The sequence below is a fragment of the Pogona vitticeps genome, chromosome 5 (genome assembly GCF_051106095.1).
Source record: "Pogona vitticeps strain Pit_001003342236 chromosome 5, PviZW2.1, whole genome shotgun sequence".
NCBI classification, from domain to species: domain Eukaryota; kingdom Metazoa; phylum Chordata; class Lepidosauria; order Squamata; family Agamidae; genus Pogona; species Pogona vitticeps.
This window is the reverse complement of record NC_135787.1, coordinates 165,584,390-165,608,424: the sequence shown is the minus strand read 5'-3', so window position 1 is coordinate 165,608,424 and position 24,035 is coordinate 165,584,390. Positions and strand designations below refer to the sequence as shown.

Below are 24,035 nucleotides of genomic sequence, written 5' to 3'. Positions count from 1 at the left end.
GGTCTGAAACATCTGGAGATCCAAAGGTTCTCCAGTCCCTGTTCTAGTCAGTTCACAGTAATGTTCCTGGTGTTCTCTGCCTCATTTTATCCCCCCATAGGGCATGTTAGTCTAAGAGACAGTGACTGGCCAAATTAGTTTCATGATTGTGTAGGGGCATGAACTTTGTAATCCCACCTATTGCACTAGCATAGCTGAAGAGGGTGGGAACTGTGGTCTTCCACACCTTTGAGGTCACCAAATCAGGGAAAGCTGCTGTAACTTCTGCATGAAGCTGTCTCAAATGAGCTGGTATATGCAGTAAGTAGGCCTATTTAAATGTGGAATGCTCATGTATAGATGAATATTTTCCCCATGTCTGCCATTAAGTCCAGTTCTACCTCTGCTGCTGCTCTCTGAACACTCCCACCCTGGTCGGACAGAAGATCAAGACATTTCCTGCCACTGTTGTCAGTACAGGCCAAACTGTTTGAAACATTGGTAGACTGGAGGAAAGGAAGATGTGCATGTGTCTTGTCTAATGATCCTTTCACAGCTGTTCTTCTTCCCTCACCTCCCCTACCTCCCCTGCAGCTAGCACCCTACAACTGCATGCCTGACAGCTCTTCCTTTCCTTGCATGGACCATGTCAGAAATGACTGATCATGTTCCCTGTGAGAAGTTTGAGGCCAATATATTTGCCAAGAACCGGTGCCAGAACTGTTTCCGAACAGTCGCTGCTCACCAGCATGGTCACCAGGTGAGCTGATGTAACTTGACCCAAGGGGTGTGCGTGTGCATTGTATGCATGTTTCATGATTTGATTTGGTGGTTGTGTTCCTAAAGCAAGTACTGTAAAACAAATGAAAAATTGGACATGCAGAGAATTGTAATTGAGCTGGTATTTCTCGCATCTAAGTTTTAAGATGGGGATGGCTTTTCAGAAGTTGTTTGGTTAGAACCTCCCACGACCCCTTGCCAGCATAGCCAATGGTGAGAAACACTAGCAGTTGCAACCCGGCAACTTCTGGAAGATTGCCCTTTGCCCACCCCAGTTTAAAGAAGGAAGTGCAAATTTCCTTGGGATATTCATAATTTTAATTAAAGAAGGGTACATACAGCTGGCAGAATGAAGCCATCAACTTGTGGGTGGGCCATGGAGGGTGTTTGGGGCAGAAGTCACCTTTCAGCTCTTCCCAAGCCCCCAGCTGTTCCTCTCTGATGATGGGCAGAGCTGTGTATTTCACATGGCCTACCTAACTTCCCTAAACTAGCCTGCTGCCCTTAGGTATGGGAGTCATATTCAATTACCAGTCCTGTCAGCTTCTGTACATGAAGTGAGGTAGAGAGTAGACGTCTTTTGCCTCAGACAGCAATTGATCTTGAGTTGTCCTGGGTCAGAGAAATGTATATTATTAAATGTACAGATAACCTTTTAATTATATATTTTTTAACTTTGTTACTTGTTGTATTTTTAGTGTAATTTGTTGCAAAAATCGTGAGCCACCTTGGGTTTCTTCACCAGAGGAACGTTAGCCTAAAAATGAAATAAATAAATAAATAATAAGTTGATGGAGCTGTGAAGGGTGTGTGTACTTCAGGGAAGTGATACGGTTTTATCAACAGACAGGGTTGAGTGACCAGGGCTGCCGCAGAATGGTTCTTTAGTTGAGGATTGAGATGTGAGGTGGTTGATGCTGTGCAGATCCAAAAGTGGAATCACAAGGTATGATCTCCAGGCCTGCCAGTGTGACTCTTTGTCACAGGAGAAAGGCTGAATCTTAAGTCACACTGTTGACAGCCAGTGTGATTTTATGGTTAATGTAATTAATTATGTTTGCTGCAGACTTACAAGGGTATCAGCTGTTTTCAGCTTTTCCTCTTCAAAGGCTTCTGATCCACGATCCCTGTCCCATAATAATTGCTCCTAATTTTCTTGCTAAGAGGCGAACTGGGCCCTGGCTGTTCAGTCTGCCCCCAATCCACCAAGTGGAATTGCTGGTCATATATGTATTTGATATCTTTAACCAGACTATTTGCACCAATATTTTCATTCTAATTTGGTTTTTCTTTCCCTGCACACCATCGGCTGTGTTGCCTAGGGAATGGTGGAAGGTGTTTTCCAATGTATCAGGAGGGGGGCCCAGGTTGAGAAGTCTGCCATAGAGTAAAACGGGCCATACTTCCAACAAGAGGGCTCTTTTTGAACCTTTACAAAATGTTGAGAAATAGAAGCATCAGCAGATGCGGCTTCTCTCACTCCCTCAGCTGCTGAACAAGTCAGCGTGGTGCAGTGGCCGATGCATTGGGTGCATGGGATGTCCAAGTTCAAGTCTCCACTGAGCCAGGAAAATCATTTAGTGATTTTGAGCAGGTAACACTTCCTCAGCACTACTTATTTCACAGGTTTGTTGAGAATATATAGGGGTGAGTAGGGGAGCTGGTTATGTTGTTCTGAACTCAATACAGGAAGAGATCGATAGAAATATACCAAACAAATAAATATGTCAAGCTGCTGCTTGGAAATATTTCTTTTTGGTAGCTGCTGCAGTATTGAAAAGCAGATGACTATTATTGTGCAATATAGATGAGGCAGTGGTCCTGGCCTTTACCCAGCTGTTCCATTTTTGAGCCCAGCAAACAACAAACAGCACAAACATCTCATTCGAGGCCCAGAGCCTTGTGCAAAGGAGGGGTGTGAGGAGTCTTTCCTGTAATCCACACACTTTGTAAAGTAAAACAATGGCCTTCCCTTGCTGACATGCAAAACCTAAAAGCAGGGGGTGGGATGGGGGGGGAAGAGAAATCCTTCAGACAAGAGATTTTGAGTGCTGTTTGCTAATGTGGACTTTGAATGAAACCACAGGGACTGCCAGATACTGTGTTAATGAGATACTAAGGATTTTGGCAGGAGGTGTCAAAAAGCTGAAAATGAGGTCTCAATGGCTTTGTGCAGAGTAGTTATTGATCTTCTTTTAAATGGACCAGAGAGGCTTTTGTGCCTTTAATAGCTGTATATCTGGTCACAATTTAACAGGTGCATAGGATCTTCCCAATTATTCTAAGCAACACAGTTCATCTGTATTCATGTTTAATATCTAAGTTTGTTTATTTGTGTTTAGACCCCGCCACTTCTGCAATGAGCACATAGTGGCTTTGCATTCACAATAACCTTTTCAGGTAGGTCAGTGTGAAAGAGAATGGCTGTCCAAGGTCACCCATGTGTTTCATGGCTTGTTAGGAACCAGAACCTGGTTTGCCCAAGTTTCAGGCCAGGCCTCTAACCACTGTACCTCACTGGCTGTCATGAGGCTTTAGAGTTCCCGCCCCAAGGAGCTTGCACTTCTCAAATTCAAGATCAGGGGAGGCAACCATAATTTACATAGAGAGCTGCCTTCACACACACCAGGCTCCTTTCCATCTAGTCAACCACAGTAGTTCTTAACTTCTGGCCTTTGGGATATTTTGGACTTTTTCTCCCAGAAAGCCCAACCAGCATGGGCAAAATTCTGGGAGTTGAAGTCCAAGACATATTTGGAAGGCTATAAAGCTGAAAACCACTGATCTGTTGACACCACTAACTAACCGCAGTTTTCCAGGGATTCAGATGTGAGTTTTTTCCAATCCTACCTAGAATTGCTGGATAGCTCAATGGTTTAGGTATCTTAGGAGTTCAGTTCCCCACTGTGCCTCCTTAACAGGGGTTGGACTAGATCACTGGTTCTTAACCTTGGGTTACTCAGGAGTTTTTGACTGCAACTCCCAGAAGCCTTCACCACCAGCTGTCCTGACTGGGGTTTCTGGGAGTTGCAGTTCAAAAGCATCCGAGTAACAATGGTTAAGAACCACTGGACTAGATTATCCATAGGGTCCTTTCTAGCTTTGCATTTGTAAGATGAGATCTTTATAATAACTATTATAATATTTATAAAATTATTTTTTTTGTAATTGTTATTTTCTGAGAAATGAATCTGGGTTCTTCATGCGGAGCAGGTACTTTACCCCTGACCAATGGCCTCTTCCCTAGCTGACACAATTACAAAGTGTTTGTTGGATGAATAAGGGGGGAAAACAGGAATTCTGTACCATGTTTGACTATTCCTGTGTGAGGTTTTTTTTCCTTTGTCTTTTTTCCTTCCTGAAATCTTCTTGTTTGCTGGTTTTCAAAAGGCTGGAATGGCTATGTTGCAATGAGAAAAGAAATATGGGCATTATAGTTTTAGCACCCTGGAGAAGTACAAAATAAACAGAGAAGAAATACCACTAAACAGTACAACTACTTGTGCTGGTTTCATGATTGGCTTTCTTGAGGCATTAAGAACTGATGGTGCATTTTTGCAGTGCAAACCTAAATGAGCACAGCACATGCCTATGTGTGCCTAGTGAGAAGTAAACCTGATTAAGTTCAGTGGGCCTTACTTCCACATGCGTGTCAAATTGCAGGGTAAAACACTTTGCTGATAATGAAAAGTAGAACTGTGGTGATGCTTCAACAGATGACAAAAGTCAAGTTTACAGAAATCTCTTGGGACGAGAAGCCACAGAAAGAAAAATTAGAATGCAATAGGCTGTCTCATGGCCTGTTAGGATAGGACTGAGGTTCCATCTACACCGCAGTTTTGGTTTCTTGTCAAGCCTGTGTAGAAATTCTGGAAATTCTTGCACTAATGAGAATGCCCAGAATTGCCTTTAAGAGGTGAATTGTCTTGCAGAGGAGTGTTTGGGAAACAGGAAGAGAGGAACTCTGACAGCTAATCCCATTTAAATCCCTTTTTATGACAGCTGCACTGACTGTCAGGATGTTTCTGAGCACCATTCAAAGTTGTAATGACCCATAAAGACCAAGGCGGTGGTATTATTCATAAGGCTGACTAGGCCAGTTTTTCTGATCAGGCTGTCAGCTGTAGTGGGATGAAAGACTGAAGTGCTGGAGGGGGCCCAAACGACCCAGAAGCTTAGGGACCTGGCCATGGGTTAATACAGCCCTGATAAAGACCAATATGACAGGGGGCCAGGCTATTTAAAAGGCTGTGTTCTCCCAGATGAGCCTGCCTGGGTTTTAAGATTTTTCAGAGGAGTCCCTTCTTTAGACCCCACTGTCATCAGAGGTGTGTCTCATGGTGATGCAAGAGAAGGCCTTCCCAGAAGGCTTCTCCTAGACCACTGGTTCTTAACCTTTGTTACTCCGATGTTTTTGGACTGCAACTCCCAGAAGCCTTCACCATCAGCTCTGCTGGCTGGGGTTTCTGGGAGTTGCAGTTCAAAAACACCTGAGTAACAAAGGTTAAGAACCACTGTACCTAGACTTATAAACAATCTTTCTTGGCTGTTTTTCTGTAGTCATTTCACCAGCAGGCAAAACCTTTTTGTGTAGGTAGGTTTTGGACACAGAAGCAGGCCTACTGTTGAAAAGGGTCTCACTCAGGCATTTCCCAAAGGCGGCTCTCCAATGCTGTTTGACTACAATTCCTATCAGCTCCAGCCAGCATAGCTAGTGGTGATGAATGCTGGAAGTTACTGTCTGGCAACCTCTGAAGGGCCACATTGTGCTCAACCCAGGTAAACCGGTTGGGTATTGGCTGACTCCCATGTTTGTGTTTTTGATATATTTGTTTTTGTTTTGTAATCAAGCTTTTATTTGAAATCTGTGTCTGGTTACTGTTAGCTCCCTGAAGCACCTTTTTTAGCAGGAAGGCAGAACATAAATGAAATACAGAAGTAGGGCAACCTGCGATTGCCGCTTTGTAGAAGTGAGAGGCGCTTTTAGTGTCCAGAATTTACATCTCCTTCAGCTACAGGAATCCTAAACTTTGTACCACCCAAAGGATGGCTTTTCTCCTTTAGGATCTGTGCTGTCCTTTAAATGTGGCAGGATTACAAAGGCTGGAGTGAGTCACCTGTCAGCTTCTGACCCACTCCCTGGCTGGGCAAGTGTAAACCCCATTCCTCTCTCTGGAGTGCCAGCTGGTGTCTTGTTAACAAAGGGTTTCATGTTGTCCAAGGCTGGGCTAGATCAGCCCAAGATTATGAAATAGTAATGAGGTTCCCTCTTTCCCCCTTGCCAGTTCTGGTCCTCTAGAATTTCCTCCTGGCTCGCCTACAGTCTGCTGCGAGCAGCCATCCCCCTGCGCTTGAGCAGGACAATGGAGGAGAAGTAGAGGTGCTGACAGCCAGGCTGCTGGTAGGGGGGGGGGACCCTCCCTCCTCTGGTGATCATACCTTGCAAAGGTAACTGGGGTGGGTGGGAGTATTGTCTCTCTCTTTCTAGCTAAGGAGGGCAACGAGAAGGCTTTTAAAGAGACAAGCAAGTTCAGGGTTTGGCTTTAGAACTGAGCTGGGGAAAATGTTTTTCTCTGACACTTTTGTTGCTGTCTCCAGAAACCTGTCTCATGCACCCACCAATGGTGTCTTTCCCATTCTATGATTCACCTGTAGGAGTCTTTTCCCTCCTACCAGCCACATGTGGGGCAGATGGCTTTGCCCACAGACTTGTGGGTTTGGAGGGGATGGATGTGCAGGGGAGCAGCATCCACACTCTTTGATTAGCGGGGTCACTGACTTCACCTGCCTCTCCTTCAAGACTTCCCTATCCCATCAGAGTTTACCTGCATTCCTCAAAATTGCTTGGGGGTGGGAAGGGTGAATTTTACCCATAGCAATATATTGTTGTGCACTATTATTCCTGTAGTAATTAGAAAGTAACTTGAGGCATAGACAATTAAGACCAATTAGTTTTACAAAAGACCTACTCCTGGTAGTCATGAAAATAGCTAGAACTGATTTGTTGATCAGGATCAACACAGCTGTTTGAAGGTTGGTAGCTGTGCAGAGGTGTGGTTCTCTTTCAGGTGTGCAGCTATGAAGTTTGCCAAGATAAATACCTGTCCTTCAGAATCTGCCATTACTGTAGCTGCATCTAGCTCACCCTCCCACAAAAGGGCAGGGTTTTCTTTATCCCTGGCTAGCTTGTATTACCCACTTTTGCGATGTCACAGGAGGTGGGCAGCAGCAATGGTAAATAATGTATGTGTGGCAAACAGATAATGTAGGCCGGGATCTAATGGTTGTTGTGTGCAGAGGATAGCTCAGAGACTGGTGTAATGTTAGGAAGAACAACCTTCAGAACACAGCCAAAGAGCCCCAAAAACCCACAACAACCGTCAGATAATGTAGGACTCAGTGATGAGTTACTAGGCCAATGTATGGATTCCAATAGCAGCTCTGGAATGGTTTAATAAAAAAAGGCAAAGGTCCCTCTGAACATGTGTCAGTGGCATGTCCTGAAGTCATAAGGAGGAATTCCAAAATCTAAAATTGTCAGGTTGGCAGCATCCCAGTCTCTGAGATTGCACATCCAAACCCTGAAACTGGGCTGCATAGTCTGAGAGCTGGCAGTCTTCTGTGCCATTATGTTTGATGTTTTGTAGGCTCCTTTAAGTCAGGATTCCTTAAAGAAATGCAAACAAATTTCAAGTCAAGCATGACCTACTTTGTAGTGGTGCTTCGATTATGGAATCCCTCAAGGGATATGAATCTGTCTGTGGTCCTTCTCAGGCGGTCTATACAGGTTCATTTCTTTTGCTTGCTTGCTTGTTTAAGTAAGCCTTTGGAGTGTGTGGGGGGGGTGGGCCTGTAGGGTTCCGGTTATTGTTGGACCACAACCCCATCATCCTTTATCATTTGCTGCTATGGCTGATGGGTGTTGTAGTCTGATGGCATCTAGAGGGGCCTTAAGTTGTTATCTCCAACTATAAAGTCTGGGGAGCGTTTACTTTTACTCTATTCTGTGATTTAACGGCACCAGAGCCCAAACCTTTCCATGAAGGCCATGCAGAAGGCCATGTGTTCTTACAGCATGTGCTATTGATTGCTAGGGATCAATTGGGATAATACAGTATGCTACTTCTATTTTTGTTTTGCATGCTTTTTGGCTCAGGCTCTTGTAAAGTTTGCTTTGAGCTTCTGTGTTAATCTTATTTAGGGACGAATACATGTTTTATCTTAACAAATGGGAAGGCGCCAAAAAAAGTAGTTTGATTTAGGGCTAGTCAGTACGTCATGGGCTCAGAACACCTTGAAGCAAGGAATATGCCTGGTATGAGAAGTGATTTTCTAGGCACCTCCCATCCTGTCTGTTGTTTTGCTGTCCTCGGGCTGGCTGAGTTGTGTGCTCAGGCTTCCAGGAGAGATCAGGGAGAGTCTTCAAGCTCCATCAGGTCAGCCCACCCCCTGCCATATAGAGAAAGGAGGAAAGCTTTGATTAAGGGATGTTTAATTTGATTCTTGTGAATTATGAAAGTGGTCCAATGAAAGTATTGCTCACCCTTGTTTCTAGATTTTGTAAATGAGAGCACCACCACGAAGTTGGTCCTGCTTTGTTTGAAAATATGCTCATATGTGGGATTAAGTTAAGGTAATAGCTGAAGAATCCAAGAGCAGTTTATACAAATACCTGTTATTTGTTGTCCTGAAGAGGGGAAGAAAGACACTGAAAAAGAGAGAGAGCTTCTGTTATTCCCCTATGCAAGAATGTTCATAACCACTAAGTTTATAAAGGTTAAGATGGTATCTTTGCTTGTTATTAAATGAATTCCTCTTAGTAAGCATGTTGTAGTTGTTGTCCAGTTAGAATCAACTCGCAGTAACCCTAACAGGGCTTTAAAGGTAGGTGAGATATTTAAGGAGCAGCCTTTCCACTCCCCCAGTGAGTTTCCATGGCTAAGCAGGGATTTGAACTCTGCTCTCTGGAGTGCTCGTTTGTGACTCTATCCACTACATCAAACTAGGTATCCAGTAAATAAATAGATAAGCCTACACAGAGCTCTTCCTCAAACAGAATGGAAAATTAGCTGGGAAAAATGTAGGAATGTTCAGTCCTGGTCTTTACTCCGCAAGGAGCAATGCAAAACAAACAAACAAAAAACACAAAAAACCACCCCAAAAAGACCCCCCCCCCAAAAAAAACCCAGTGACGTGCCTTTGCCCCTTCTTTTTTACAATTCTCATCTCCTTCTGACAGGAATTGGAGGAACATGGAGTGAAAGCTCCCAACTGTGTTGCTGGTGCAGATGAATCTATTCCCCGTGACCCATTGGATCCCGTGTGCATTTTAGTGCCCCAGTGTGAGCTCTATGTCTGTGTAGGCTCAGAGGATAGAGCTGAAAGGTAAGTACATTCCAGTGGGGAGTCAGGGAGGGAGGGTTTTCTTGTCTTGGAATTGAGCAGGATGATGGATGGCAAGCAAATGGCCTTGCAGCAGCAGGGGGGAGAGTGTAATTGGGGTTAGGATTTTTTTAAAAGGCACTTTCTTTGAGCCACTGTAATGAAAAGAGAAGTGGAGAAGCTTGTTTTTTTTAAAAAAATAAGCCCCCTCTCAGCCCCTCAAGACCATATGCACTGTAAGATAGTGCTTAGAGTAACCCTCCTTGGTCTTGGTAGCCTTCAGGCACGTTGGGCTCCAGCTCCCATCAATGTGCTGCTCAGGATGTTGGGAATTATAGCCCAACATATCTAGAGGACATCTAGCTGGGTTAGACATTTGGGTTGTGATGAAAATCAGGCGTCTAATTCCACTTTGCTACGGGGGAATTGCACAGCCTTGGTGCTGTTGCCATTCTCTTGGCAGACCGCACAGGGGTGTTAAGTAGATGAAACAGAAAGAGGGAGTGAATTCTGCATGCCTCCTTGAGTTCTTAGTAGAAATAAAAATGGGATTAAATAATAATCAATATAGAATACAGTGGGGTCTCGACTTACGAACTTAATCCGTATTGGAAGGCAGTTCTCAGGTCAAAAAGTTCTCAGGTCGAATCTGCAGTTCCCATAGGAATGCATTGAAAACCATTTAATCCGTATCTGCTCTTTTCCGTCCATAGAAACTAATGGGAAGCTGCTATTCCGCCTTCTGCCACTAGAGGGGGATATTTTTTCTTTTTTTCTTTTAACCTAAGATGACTTAGCTTTTTAAAAAAGGGAAAAAAAGAGTTCGTAACTCGAATCTAAGTTCGTAAGTTGAGTCCATATAGTCCTATGAGAGCGGTTCATAAGTTGAAATGTTCGTATATCGAGCCATTCGTAAGTCGAGACCCCACTGTAAATGTATAGGATTGCTTGCCAGGGCTGTCATATGCTTAAAGGAGTCTAATCAAATCAAAGAATGAAATCTGCTTCAGTTTGCATGTACCTAAGCTGCAGTTTGGGCTCCTCCTTTCTACGCATGGTTTTTCTTTTGGATGTTGCCTGTATATGTTGCAGCCTCTGCTTGTTCTCTTAGAAGAGGCAGTCCTTTTAAGTACAGATTAAGGGTGTTGCTTAAACATTATCAAAATAAAATGAGGAGTGCACCTTCAGAAAGAGGACAGAGGTGGATAAAATTGGTGTGTGCCGATTCTTATGTTTAAGCACAAGTTTGGAAATAATGATTCTACTACTAATGCAATGAGAAATGCAGTGTTACCTTCCCCATAGAGGCAAAGACTGTGCCCGTGGTGCTAGAGTGCTGACCTCCCTCATTTGCTATCCATGGGGTTGGCCAAATGTGAAGCCTTGCCCTAGCATGAGGTTATTCTCTCTCTCTAAACTGGACTTAGGCAAGACAACCTTTCAGACTGTGGGTTTTCTGTAAAAAATTACTAAAGAATTACTTTTTTGACTACAAACCCCAGAATCCTCTGAAAATAGAAAGTATGGGTAGTCTAGTGTGAATGGGAAATGCTTCTTGTAACTGATGCATGCTGTTGCCAGCCGTTTCTAGAATATGTAGGACCAATGAAAGATAATACCCTGTTAGTCCCACCAGCCTGTTGTAGTAGTGAAACTGATAAGGATCTTTGCTTTTTCTTGAGGCTTTGGGTGGCACAGCAGAAAGCCAGGGCCTCACTCAGCAGAACGGCAAAGTGAATTAAGTAGTGCATCTAATTATTTAAGTCAGGCACAAATAATGTATGTCTCTTTACATACTATTCTGCTACTTCCTTGCCACTGACCATATTGGCTCAGGTTGATGGGACTAGTAGTCCAACAATATCTGGAGGACTGTAGTTTCCCCATCTCTGGTCTAAAGAACCTCCCTACCATAAGACCATTAAGTCTAGAGTCTACAGTTACATCCCTGCTGATGGGTCTTGACTACTGTAACTTGGAATCTTGGGGAAGATTGGACTTTCTTGCTAGGAGTGTGAATCTTAGCTTAGCTCTCACAGCTGAGTAGTTCAGTGATTGTCCTTTGTTTTTGTCTTGCCTGATCTGCAGTTGGAAAGAAAGCTTGGAGTACACCCAGCTCAGTTGCAGAGCTCAAGACAAACCTGAAGAAGCCAGAACGTGCCTTGACACCAACATCACCCCATGCATTGATACAGACACGAATGACACACTGGGCAGGGTGAGATGGATGTGTGTATGTGTGTTCTTTCTTTGGCAACCCAAGGACTCCCCACCTTTTTAAATAAGTAAATATCTCTTCTTCCTGAGCTTCTTTAGAGCGCTACTACAGAAGCACCCTTATAACCTACCAGACAAAGCAAGCAAAGTAGATTTTGGGCATCATCTCAAAACTGTTGGACAAAGTGGGATCCACAGACCCAATCTGGCCCCCAGGACTCTCTTTGAGGCCCCTTCAGACTTCCCAGAAGTACACATTGAAAAACAAAATGTTTGCCTAAAAAGTGCACTTTCTCCTGAAGGACAACTTTGCTTTCAAAGCCGCCACCACAGCCCCAAACATCTCCTAAAACAAAATCAGAAATAAACACTCATCTATTTCCTGCTTTGTTTTGTTTTTGTGTGGATTTTCCCAGATAAGGCAGCCAACGGTAAGTTCTTGGAATTTCAGTGAGCGTTCAGTACTGATTTTTTGGATCAGGTTTTTTGCTTGGGGGCTCCCCTTGATTTACTTCTGCCTGTAGGAGTACAGTTGCTATCTATGTCTAGGAATGTCTCTTATCAGTTTCAACTAATATGCCAGCTGCAACCTTCTAGAGACAACAAATTTTGCTTCAGCTGTACATACTCTGGTCATATCCTCTGAGTTAGGTGACTGCAATGGACTCTGCATGAGGCTGTCTCTGAAGACAGTCTAGAAATTTCAGCTGTATAGAACCTGGTGGTGTGGATGTTGGTGAGCATTGTGAGAACAGAACATGTGGCTTTTGAATTCCAAATTGGCTGCATAGGTTGCCAGTGTGCTTCCATGCACAAATTAAAGTGCTCTTTTGGCCTACAAAATACTAAATGGTTTTGTATATTTGAAGGACAGCTTAAATTCATAAAAACGTGCTTGGAGATTATGATATGCTTTATAGGCTCTGCTTATAGACCTATCAGGAAGATGCAATAGTTGGACAGATACAAAAGACAGGACCATTTTGAAGGTGGTTCCCAGGTTATGAAGCTCCATCACCAGTGATCTACATTTATCTTTGACACTGCCTATATTTCTTTTTAAAAAGCAACAACTAAATCCATGTTATTTTCTCATAAATTACTATGCATTTTCTGTCTTTTGTTCTCTCATCTTGTGGCTTTAAAATTAATAAGCCATTTCAAGGACCAGACACTCCCATTTGCTTGAGATTCCTACTGTATATGTTTTCATTTTTTATGGATTAGGTTTTATAAATGAATTTTTCGCTGGCATTTTGTGTGTGCACGCATTGTGTTTTGTTTTATGTTAATAGTGTTTTAAATCAACAGAGGTTCATTTTCTAAACAGTATATTGGGAAGGATAGCCTCTAAATATTATTACAAGCAGATGCAATGAACAAAATTGGGCGGAATAGCTAACACTCTGGAAGACAGAAACAAAATTCAGAATGACCTTGATAGGATGGACCACTGGACTGAGAACAACAGAATGAAATTCAACAGGGATAAAATGCAAAATTCTGCACCTTGGAAAAAGAAACCAAATGCACTTTTACAAGATGGGGGCTAGCTGGCTCAGCAATACTACAAGCGAGAAGGGTCTTGGAATTGTCATAGATCACGATCGAATATGAGCCAACAGTGTGATGTGGCTACAAAAAAAAAAGGCAAATGCTATTTTAGGCTGCATTAACAGAAGTACGGTTTCCAAATCTCATGAGGTGCTAGCCCCCCTCTATTCAGCAGTGGTTAGGCCTCACCTAGAGTATTGTGTCCAGTTCTGGACACCACACTTCAAGAAGGATACTTACAAATTGGAACAAATTCAGAGGAGGGTGACAAGAATGATCAGAGGGCTGGAAACCAAGCCTTATGAGGAAAGGCTGAAAGAATTTTGCATGTTTAGCCTTGAGAAAAGAAGACTGGGGTGATATGATAACACTTTCCAAATACCTGAAAGGCTGTCACACAGAAGAGGAGCAAGATCTGTTCTTGATCATCCGAGTGCAGGACATGCAACAATGGGCTCAAGTTACAGGAAGCCAGATTTCGACTGAATGTCGTGGGAAAAACCTTCCAACTGTTAGAGTGGTAAGACAGAGAAACCAATTACCTTGAAAGGTAGTGAGTGCTCCAGCACTGGAGGCATTCAAGACAAACCTAGACCTGGCAGATATCCTTTGATTTGCATTCCTGCATCAAGCAGGGGTTGGACGTGATGGCCTTATAGGCCCCTTCCAACTTCACTATTCTATGATTCTGTGAAAAAGAGGAATTTCTCTGTGGGACTTTACAGTGACATGTTGTGAGTTCTTTCATCACCCCCCCCCCCCTTTCTTTTGTAGGACTGGGAAATGACCAGGATCCTTGACAGCATTTTGGGATCTGATAAAGAAGGCATGATGTACTATGCAGGCCAGAAGCAAGATGTACGGCCTGAAAACATACCCTCAGATAGACCCAGATGGGCTGAGGCAGTATCTTCTGGAAAAACAGATTCTTGGAGCTGTCTGAAAGCAGGTACGTCTCCCCACCACCAGCATCCTATATCAGTGTGGATCTTTGAAGAGGTTTTTAAAGGAAGCATTCCTTCCAACAGGAGGTATATAGTCTGAGTGCTCCAAATTTTAAACTGAGATTAAGTACATTCATGTAGATTTGCCTAATTTGTTCTGCTCCTGCTGTTTAGATCAGTTGGGGAGACTCCAACTGTTGACGGACTACAACTTCCTGAAGTCAGGACCACTGACAATGTTGGCTAGGGCTGATGGGATTTGTAGTTTTTATATTTTTCTACATTTTTAATTGTATTTATTGTATTGTAATTTTATCTTCACCGCACTTTATGACTTTTGAGTTTTGCCCCTATGTACAGTATTCATTTTATTGCCCTTTTGTTACTTTGTTGTTTTATGTTTAAAAAAATGGGTGCCAGATGAGCGGTATATAAATCAAATAAATAAATAGTCCAAAAACATCTACAGAGCTGCACATCCAATCTCTGATTCTCAAAGAAATGACGCTTCTTAGCTAGGATAGAGAGGGCAAAGGAGATGAAATGAAAAGGTGAGAACACTTTGGAAATCCAGTTGAAACGCCCAGTGGGGATAAAAGCTGGGTGGTGAAATTTGTGAGGGAAAGAAAGAAATGCACAGAGCATGGAAATTTCATCATCAGAAAAATGGAAACCCGGGTAAGTCCTTTTTTAAAAATAGTTTCTGGGTCTTCTCCATGTCCCGCCTGTATTTCCAAATGTGTGTCACTCACCGGAAAGCCAGGAAAAAAAGCTGCTCTACAAATGAAAGCTGTTTTCCTAGAAACAATACTGTACATCATTTATTCACAGATTGCACCGTTCTGGGAGCTGTAGTCCAACTTAGCAACTTTTCCAAGCTCTAATTCTGCCCATGTTGTAATGACCTTGTAAAGGAATGGCATGCACTTCAGCCTTGGCTTAGTTCCTTTTATGTAAAAGTGTCCAGCTTTTGCAGCTTAGCTTCCTAACTGAAGAGGTACATGTTGTCCTGAAGGAGGGCCAGGGGTGGAACAGAGGTTGCAGGCAAGTACATTCTAGAGAGGAAAGTCCACACCAGCAATCTCAAGCATACTGGCTTAGTCAGATGGATGTTGTAGTCTAATACATCTGATGAGGCCCAGGTTGGGAAAGATTGCTGTCCATCTCGTAATGCTGACCCTTCTGTTGGGCCAGGAGAACTGCTGCATTCATTTGCACATTAATTAATATCTTTTGGCAGTGATAAATGCACGCTAACAATAGAGGAAGGCTGTGAATAATAGGTCCATATGGTCTATAAATTTCCACGCAGCCTAGTTCTGACCTAAATTTGCTGGTGCCCTAAGAAGCCCCCATCTAAACAATACATCTTGATATACTTGACATTCCATTTTGGCTAGTTGTTTGCTTTGTTCCCTTCCTAGCCCTCCCTATGCCTTGAGAATGAGAGGAATTTTTTTAGTATCTCATTCCTTCCTGCTTGCAGGATCTCGAGCGGTGAGCCAGGACCACGGGGATGGCAAAAGGAAGCATCAAGCGGAGAGTGGCTATTTCTCTCTGGAGCGACGGAAATCGGAGCCCAGCCGGGCTTCATCCCCTCCCCGCGTGAGCTGCAGCACTGTCCCTGCGTGGGGTGAGGGCCCAGCAGTGGGAGGGTGGCCCACTTCCTCTGCCACCTCTGCAGATTCGGACCTGGGCTGGCGTACTAGTGGCAGTGGCGGTGAGGGTAGGCATGGGCTGATGAGGCAGGAGTACACCACCTTGGCAGATCTGCCGAAGCCCAAGCGGCTGAACCACCGGCAGGCTTTTGAAAAAGACTACAGCGGCTCTCGCACCCGAAGTCCTGGCCGGGCAGAAGTGGAGCGGATCTTTGGACCTGAGCGCAGGTGAGAGGATAGGAGCAATTGTTTTTATTTATTAGTTACAGTCCTACCCCATTTCTCGCCCCCCTAGTGAGCTCAAGGTGGTATACAGGGCTTTCCTTGATCCTACTTGAATCTTACAGGAACCCTATAAGGTAGATCCAGCTGGCAGAGACTGCAGTGAGATGGTGAGAGAAGATTGTGTCTGATTAGTGCTGGAAAGAGTTGCTTGACTGGCAGCCATCTTCCTTTAAAGGGATCTTTCTGTCTATGTAGGAATCTTTCCAGCCTGTCCCTGTCTCAAAAGAGTAGCCCTGCTACTAGGCCAAAAAAGTTTGGTTTGGGTATGGTTCAAGACCAGGCTGGTTCGTGATGTCCTGTACATCATAAGATAGACAGGAAATAGGTTAAGCTGGACCACACCATAAGCAGTTCAAAGTGGGAGCCAGAATAATAATAATAACCTTTGAACTGCAGAGATGGAAGGGACCCTATGGATGATTGTGTCCAGCCCCTATCAAAGAGGCACAGTGGGGAATTGAACTCCCAACCTCTGGCTCTGCAGCCACATATCTAAGCAACTGAACTGTAACCAGCACAAGTCATCCTGTGGATATTTTCTTTTTTAATGGCTGTCAAGCCTCTGCTTACGACCTGAGTTTGATCCCAATGGATCTAGGTAGCTGGCTCAAAGTTGACTCAGCCTTCCATTCTTCCAAGGTTGGTAAAATGAGTACTCAGCTCACTGTAGAGCGAAGTTATTGTTTGCATAATTATGTTGTGAACTGCCCAGAGACTGTTTTAGCACTATGGGGCAGTATATAAGTTGAAGCAACAACAATAGGGATTAGACCCTGGATCCCTTAAGTCCCAAAACATGAGCCTAACCACTATACCACTCAGATCCTGTGTATGCGAGCAACTATCAGTGTGAGATTAATCATTGCCTTAATTCTGTTAGAGCACAGATTCCCAGTGTGGTGTAAAAGAAGCACACCCATCAGTTTCCCTCAAAGAGCCAGATGATGTAGTGCTATGATTTCCTGTTTATTTTTCCCTGTATAAAAAAACAAAAAAGTTGTTCACACTGCACAAAAATATGACAACAGTCACATCTTCCTGGCAGTGAAGGCAAAGAAGATAGCCTTCAAATAGAGTGCTGGGAGAGTGAAAACAAACAAACGAAAATATTTCTTTACCCAAAGTGCTGTTAGTCTGTGGAACTCCTTGATACAGGAATATGGACTAGATGGGCCCTTGGCTTGATCCAGCAGGGCTCTTCTTATGTTCTTAAGATGGTTGGAAGTGTGGAAAACAAGTCCCAGGAGAGAAGGTTGAAAACAGTTATAAAATGAAGTCTTTGCCCATATCTATTGGATGTGTGCCAGGTTCTCGCCATGACAGCTCAATACACAAGGAAAGCTGAGAAGTGCAGGCAGCTGTTCTGATTCACACCAGTAAACTGATGCTGGTGGTATTCAGCTCCACTAGGGGCGATCCTTCTGTAAGGCTAATAGCCTTTAACTTCTTTGGTCAAGACCAATTCAATCCAAACTATTTTCTGCACAGCAGAAAATCTATTCTCTCGGAATGGCTGAGGGATGGAAAACTCTGTCTTGGGGGGGCCCTAAACTTTAGCTCAATATCCACTGTGGCATCCAAGGGCCTTCAAGTGGACACAAGTCCACCACCACCCCTTTTTAATAAAAAGTAGTACCTGGACATCCACTTCTAGTTTTAATTTTTGTTTATTTGGGGAGAGGTCAGAGGACAGGGGAGGCTCTGCCTACTGCCCTAAATAAAAAACCATGGCATTTGAAGGCTTCTACGAAAGGAAATCCCAAATTTTAACTATTTTCCAAATCTGGGACTTACTTTGCCTTGGAGGGCTCTGGGGGTAGCCAGGGCCTCCACAAAAATGCCTTTTTGGTCTGCATGTAGGTTGCAGGCCACATTTTGCCCACCCCTGTTGTATCTGCAACTGTGTAGAGGGCTGCGGCCTGGAGCCCCAGGATCAGCAGGTTCCCTGAGTGCATTCAGAGATTTTTTTTTCACCTCTAATAACACCTAGTAACCACATTTCCCCTTCTCTTTGATGCTAGGAAGTCGGAGACACTGGAGGCATTTCAAGCCCTCGAGGAGGGCCTCTTGGAACGGCTGGACAGTAAGAGCTTGAAGCTAGCCAAGGAAGGGCGGCTGGTCAGAAGGCAGTCGAGCCCCACTTTGTGCAGAGATGTGAGTGGCTAGTCCATAAGGTGGGATTTCAGTCCCTTGTAGCACTTGTAGCTACTAAGGAGGGAGGGGAAATGGGCCCTGCCTGAATTTTCTCCTCTGCTTTTTCTAATGTTCTCTCTGTGTATAACAGAGTCTTTCACCTTTGAAAAGCAAACCTGCTTTCTCACCTTTTCTTGGCGTGTTGGCAAAAGGAAAGAAAATAACACAAAAATATACTACCACTTTAAAGACTAAAAACGATATTTCGGAAGAGGTAGCTGTGTTAGTCTGTGCTCACGTATCAGGCAAAAGCAAAACAAAAAAAAATAAAAATGAAAATGTTGTGGCCCTTTAAAGACTATATTTTAATGTGAGCTTTTGTGGACACGTCCATATTTTAGGAAGTGGAATTCTCCATGAAAGCTCACATTAAAATATAGCAGTTTCGTTTTTAAGTAGCCACAATGTTTTTGTTTTCTTTTTTTCTTTTTTCATTTCTTTTTTTTTGCTTGAAATGATACTTCATTGAAATATTTCAGTGAGAGTTTTTTTGTAGATTGTGAGCTCACTCGGAAAATTGCTGGATTTAAAAGTGCTAAAATGTGTATAGTGTCTATATTTCTCTTTTTTTGCCAACATGTTGAGACAGACTAACAGAGCTACTTCAATGGGAATCTTTTTGAACTCTCATAATAACCACTGGGGGTAATTCAGATTTGCCTCTATGGCACAGTTCTGCCACCTAATGTCAGGCAGGAAGCTGCTAGTCTGAAAATATCTTTGCACCAACCGATCCTCAGCTGCAGAAGGTGAGAAAGAAGTTTAGTCTTCCTCTCTCCTTGGTAATAAAGGTGGAAATAACTTAACAGTGGAACACATTCAAATAATTCAAGGGTAGAACACATTCCATCCTCATTTTTCCCATGTCCTGTAGCCGGCACAGTGCAAAACTTTGAAGTAATTAGTTGCAGGTAACTAGTTATTTGGAATTACTACTTATGCTAGAGCATGTTGGTTAGAGTAGGTCTGACTGAATCAATTGAAGGAGTTAACTCCTTATGGAGGAGTTAACTCACTAAATCCTCAATGATACAGAGAGCCTGCTCTTGTGCAATATACTATGCTAAGCAACAAAATTCTGACCAATGAATTATAAAACATTATCTTTCAACTGTAATTTAAAAAGGGGAAATGTTCTGTTTCTGGTATGAGTATAATGTAATTACTTTTATAGTAACGTGGGCGCTGTGCTCTTGGAAGGGGTGAGAGGGCAGTCCCATGGTTTCAGTTGGCTTAGGCTTCAACCTCATGTTCTGTTGTGGATGTTGAGAGTACAATGAGGTAGATCAGTGGTTCTTAACCTTGGGTTACTCAGGTGTTTTTGAACTGCAACTCCCAGAAATCCCAGCCAGCACAGCTGGTGGTGAAGGCTTCTGGGAGTTGCAGTCCAAAAACAGCTGAGTAACCCAAGGTTAAGAACCACTGAGGTAGATGACAGGTGCTTGTAACATTCCACTGGTTTCTTAAAAAGCAAATACAGGTAAAAGTAAAATTTTAAGTTACTTTTGAAACACACAGGAAGGGTAGAGAGGGTTTTGTTTAAAAAACTGTAATTGTAATGGTTACAAATCATATTTTGTGGCCTTTGAAATGATGGCTATAACTAATTATTAATTTAAATAAAGCCTCCAAAATACTGTTTTGTGGCAAATTTAAGACTAAAAGACTATTAATCTCAGTGCTCTTCAGAGTGAACACTCAAATACCCTCCTGTTACGTCTGCAACTTTTCCCCCAGAAGATCTCACTAAAATAAATCTATTTGTTTTTGTTCTTGCTTTTTTACATGCTTGAACAGGCTAACCCAGCTACCTCTTTAAAAATAACTCTTTTTAAAAGATACTACTTTCCAAGCTGTGCTACAGTTGAAGATTTCTGAATGTCTCCAGCGGCTCTCCTGTGAGCTATTTTCATTGTCACTTGTTCTTCTGGAAGTATGCAGGAAAGTCTTCAGACTTCTGTGACTTCCAAGTAGCATCATAAATATGTTGTCTTGGTGCAAGGGGTGGTGGTTGTGGTAATACAGGAAGATCTGGTCTCTTCTTGTGCATGTGACACTGTCATTAGAAATGGGTGGCGTCAGTGTCAGTGGGCTGGTGATTCCATTCCAGATATTAGTCCAAACATTACAGGAGTTATCTGAAATAGCACCTTGGGTAACTCCTTTGACCCAGCACAGCTACCTTGGGAATTCTGGGAGCAGTAGTCCAAAAATACAAATCAGCAATTCTTTGTTGACCACCCAGCTGATGCTTGGAGCAACCAAACTGCACAGACACTGCCAATGGAAGAATCCAAAAGGGATCAGCAGAAGAGTGGTTATAATATTGCTATTCCTGCAATCAGCCCAGCTTAAAAAAAAAATTATGCCTCCCGTTAAAGGTGGTGCTGTCTCTGGCTTGGAACGTTCAGTAGAGTATCTTTGACAGCTAAAACAACTGAGGGACTTCTAGCACCTGAAATACCAACAAGTTTTATTTGCAAGAGCAAATCTTGTGACACCTTAAAGATGAATACATTTCTGCTGCAATAGACTAATGCAGTTACCTCTCTGGAAATATCTTTGATAGTTAAAGAAGTCAACTGTCTGAATGCCAGTTTCTTCTGTGGCAGGAGGAGGCAAGGAATACGCTGTCTAGGCCCCCAGAGGCAGTGTGATGCAAGTAGGCAATTTCCCACGTTAATTGCAGTGCTAACAGAGCCCCCTTACCTCTGAGCAGTCGAGGAAGCCCCTACCCCATCATCCTCTCCAGTGGGCAGGAAGTGTCAGTTTGCCAGTCTAGTTGCTCTGGCAAGCTGTGCTGAGTACATACCCTCTTAGCAGTTGAACAACCCTTGGCTCTTCTCATCATCTTGGCACAGGGGTGGGGGCGTTGGGGGGGGGGGAGAGGAAGCATTACAAACCAGTTCAGATGCTTCTTTGCCTCTGCAGTTTCATTGTAGGAAGGAAGGGCTGGTTGCTCCTCTCTGTTTGCCAGACGGTGGCAGCAGAAAGGCTGCAGTGAGCACAGCAGCTGAAAATGGTAACTCCAGATGTTCTTGGATTGCAATTCCTGTGGGCCTTAGCCAACATAAAACTGATGGTGAGGGCTGATTGTACTGGCAGTGCAATAACATCTGGAGGGCCCCACACATTGCTTGGAAAGTTACTTTTCAAAAATAACCAGTGACACCCATGGTTTTCAGACATAAGAAAAGCTAGCTAGCAGTTGTTAAAAACAAGAGGGGAAAAATAGAACCAGCATTAACCTGTAGCAGTACAACAAAACAAAACCCAGAATCTTCAAGCAGGCAACATGTTTATTAAGACAGACTGTAAATTAACAAAAATATACAGGTGTTGTAATTCTCTGGAGCCCAGCATCAGGCTTGATGGTAAATAATGGTGGGCAAAAAAACAACTAAAAACATTTGAGTGTCTGATAGTTACACCAAGATCACAGGACCTCTGGTGAAGCCTGCAGGGATATTTGCACCAGTTAGTGCAGATTTCAGCAACGCATTGCTGCAGGTTAAGAAATCAGCATAGGTTTTTTGCTATTACACACCAAGTCACACAGCTGGTGTACAATATCAAATACCTACACTGACTTCTTAACTTGTGCTGATTCACTGTTAAAATTTATGTTGATGGACTTACGTTGACAGGCCTAATTAAGCAGGATTCTGGTCAATAAGACATCTCCATTATAGTTGCACTTCTTTAAAAAGGCAATTCTGTATTTCTTGTTCCTTAGGAGTAATTCAAATAGTTACTTCTGGTTACCTATAAGACTGCTAAATGCTACAATATATTCTTGCCTCTTTATTGTTACTGCCTCAACATCTACAGGACAGTGCTTAAACTATGTACTATTCCTCCATTTAGAGAAGACACCTCAATAACTGTAAAAAGTTACTATTACACTGCAGTTACCTGTTGTTACCTCTCACTGAATTACAGTTGTAATCTAATGTAGTTATACTTTTGTAACTGCTAGAAGAAATTAACAGGAAAGTAACTAGTGGTTTGTAAGAAGTTACTTAAGAAGCTCCGGCTTTAAGTTTCCCATCCAGTACTCTATTGCTATTTTTGATTACTGCATGTGACCTGGTTAGGCATGGTGTGTTTCTTTTATTGTACTGGGAAACAGTCCTGTTATGCCTTAGACATGGCACAGAATATTATAGTAGGACCGTCATAACCATGGGGAACAGCTCCAAACCCTCCCCCACGGATGTCAGAAACTCACAGATCATAGTGAATTGTATATATAGCATAGTCTCTGGATTCCTCTTATGGCCAGTTCTGGTAATTACATCTTGGAAATATATATTTCTAGGTGTTGTTGTTTTTTTCATTTACTATGGGGATAAGTGAAATGGCAGGTACCAATCTGGCAAATATGGCTGTCCTACTATACTTCATGTTTATACATTACTGGCGGTTTTTAAAAAATAATTCCAATAGGACAGGGCTGGCGAAGCTGTGTTGCTCCAGATGACAATGATTCTACTCCTTTGATCCCTCACCACTAGCTAGACTGGTTAGGGCAGATGGTAATTAGAGCCTATGGACACTTTGTGGGCTGCAGGTTCCCCAGTTGTGCCTTAGGAGTCGTAAATACACAGAAAAAGCAACATGTCCAGCAATAGAAGTGGGAGGGGGGCACCAAGGGATTTGTGGAACGAGTGACTCAAGCACTATAACTTTCTTGACACATGTCATGTTTCTTTTTGTGGATTATTAGGAGTGTCATGTATATATCTGAACACAAACTTGTGTTCTTTGCAAGCATTTTTAGCTGCAACAGGTGGAGAAATATACATTTGGAACTTTAAAAAATTTCTTAGAAGAGTCAAGTTTTTTGCTTCTGGTTTGGGATTTTTATGAGAATAATTTGAGGACAACCCCCCTCCATATTTAAACTGTGCTCTTGGAAATCTCCCACAAAACTTTATGTAAAAGGGTTTGAACAAAAGTTTTCTTTTTAACCATGGAAGCCTCTCTGGGGACTTTTTTTTATTTCCCCAACCCCTTACAGGCCCTAATACTGCAGGCCACATTTTGCCCATGTTAGCCTTAGGCTCCAAAGCAGGCTTACAAATAGGCATGGCTAATACCTGGTGAAATATCTGAAGTTCATCTCTGATTGGGAATAAGAACACCAATTGCTCTAGCTTGGTGGTATCCGTCCCAGCCAAGAGGAAGAAAGGTGTGTGAATGCAGCTACATTCAGACATGGTCAGTCATGGAGGAAATGAAAATGGCAGTCCTTTTCAATAAAGGATTTACTTCCCCCTAAGCACTGTCCTTAACACTGTGCTTCTACAAAGTGGGAATATTAGATAATAAAGGAATGATCAGAAGCGTATTGCTCTGGGGCTCCTGTTGGACAAATCTCAGCAGCATAGGAAGGAAATTGTCTTCAGACTCTCGGTCCTCAAAGGGAGAGGGGCAAGCTCTCTGTCAACAAACAGAATGAAAGCACAGGTTCTAGACCAGTGGTTCCCAACCTTGGACTACAATTCCCAGAAGCCTTCACTACCAGCTGTGCTGGTTGGGGTTTTTAGGAGTTGCAGTCCAAGAACACCTGGGTTACTAAAGTTTATGAACAACTGCTCCAGACAATGTTAAAATGGGTGCAGATTATTTAACATACCCATTTTGCTGGAGAGAGAGTTGTGGATTTTGGCTAACAAGAATGCATGGTCTTCCAGATGTCACTAGACTGCAACTCCCAGCCAATGATGAGGAATGGTGGGAGTTGTAGTCCAGAGATGGTCACATGTTGTATGCTGTATGGTCTTTCTCTCTTGCTTAGCAAAGTATACTGAGTAGTTGCCTAGTGGCCACATTTCCCAAAGGAGAAAGCTGCAAAGGAGAAGGGAAAGAGATAAGCAGGGCTATTCTGCTGCCTTTGCCCCTCCCCTCATCATCACCCTGAAGCATCAGGCTACCTAAACTGTTTATAGTCTAACTATTGTGATAAGGACAAAAACTGTGCAAACTGGTACCTAAGCTTGCTCTCTTCTCTTTCTTTTCTTTTTCCCTCCTTATCTCT

The 24,035-nt window shown here is 43.0% G+C and overlaps 1 protein-coding gene across 10 annotated transcripts in view; it reads left to right on the top strand.

The window, feature by feature from the left end:
- The window catches only part of TRIOBP (TRIO and F-actin binding protein), a 79,312-nt gene that overhangs the window by 3,319 nt on the left and 51,958 nt on the right, over positions 1-24,035 (top strand). For 7 of the 10 annotated variants that reach the window (XM_078376169.1, XM_078376168.1, XM_020787679.3 and 4 more), the window contains exons 2-7: positions 574-739; positions 8,999-9,144; positions 11,230-11,359; positions 13,687-13,861; positions 15,343-15,742; positions 17,821-17,953. In XM_078376169.1, coding sequence (XP_078232295.1) covers positions 626-739; positions 8,999-9,144; positions 11,230-11,359; positions 13,687-13,861; positions 15,343-15,742; positions 17,821-17,953 — 1,098 coding nt within the window. In that variant the 5' untranslated portion in view covers positions 574-625. The remainder of the gene's footprint in view (positions 1-573; positions 740-8,998; positions 9,145-11,229; positions 11,360-13,686; positions 13,862-15,342; positions 15,743-17,820; positions 17,954-24,035) is intronic. The other 3 variants (XM_078376171.1, XM_078376170.1, XM_020787684.3) reach the window with 1 other exon arrangement.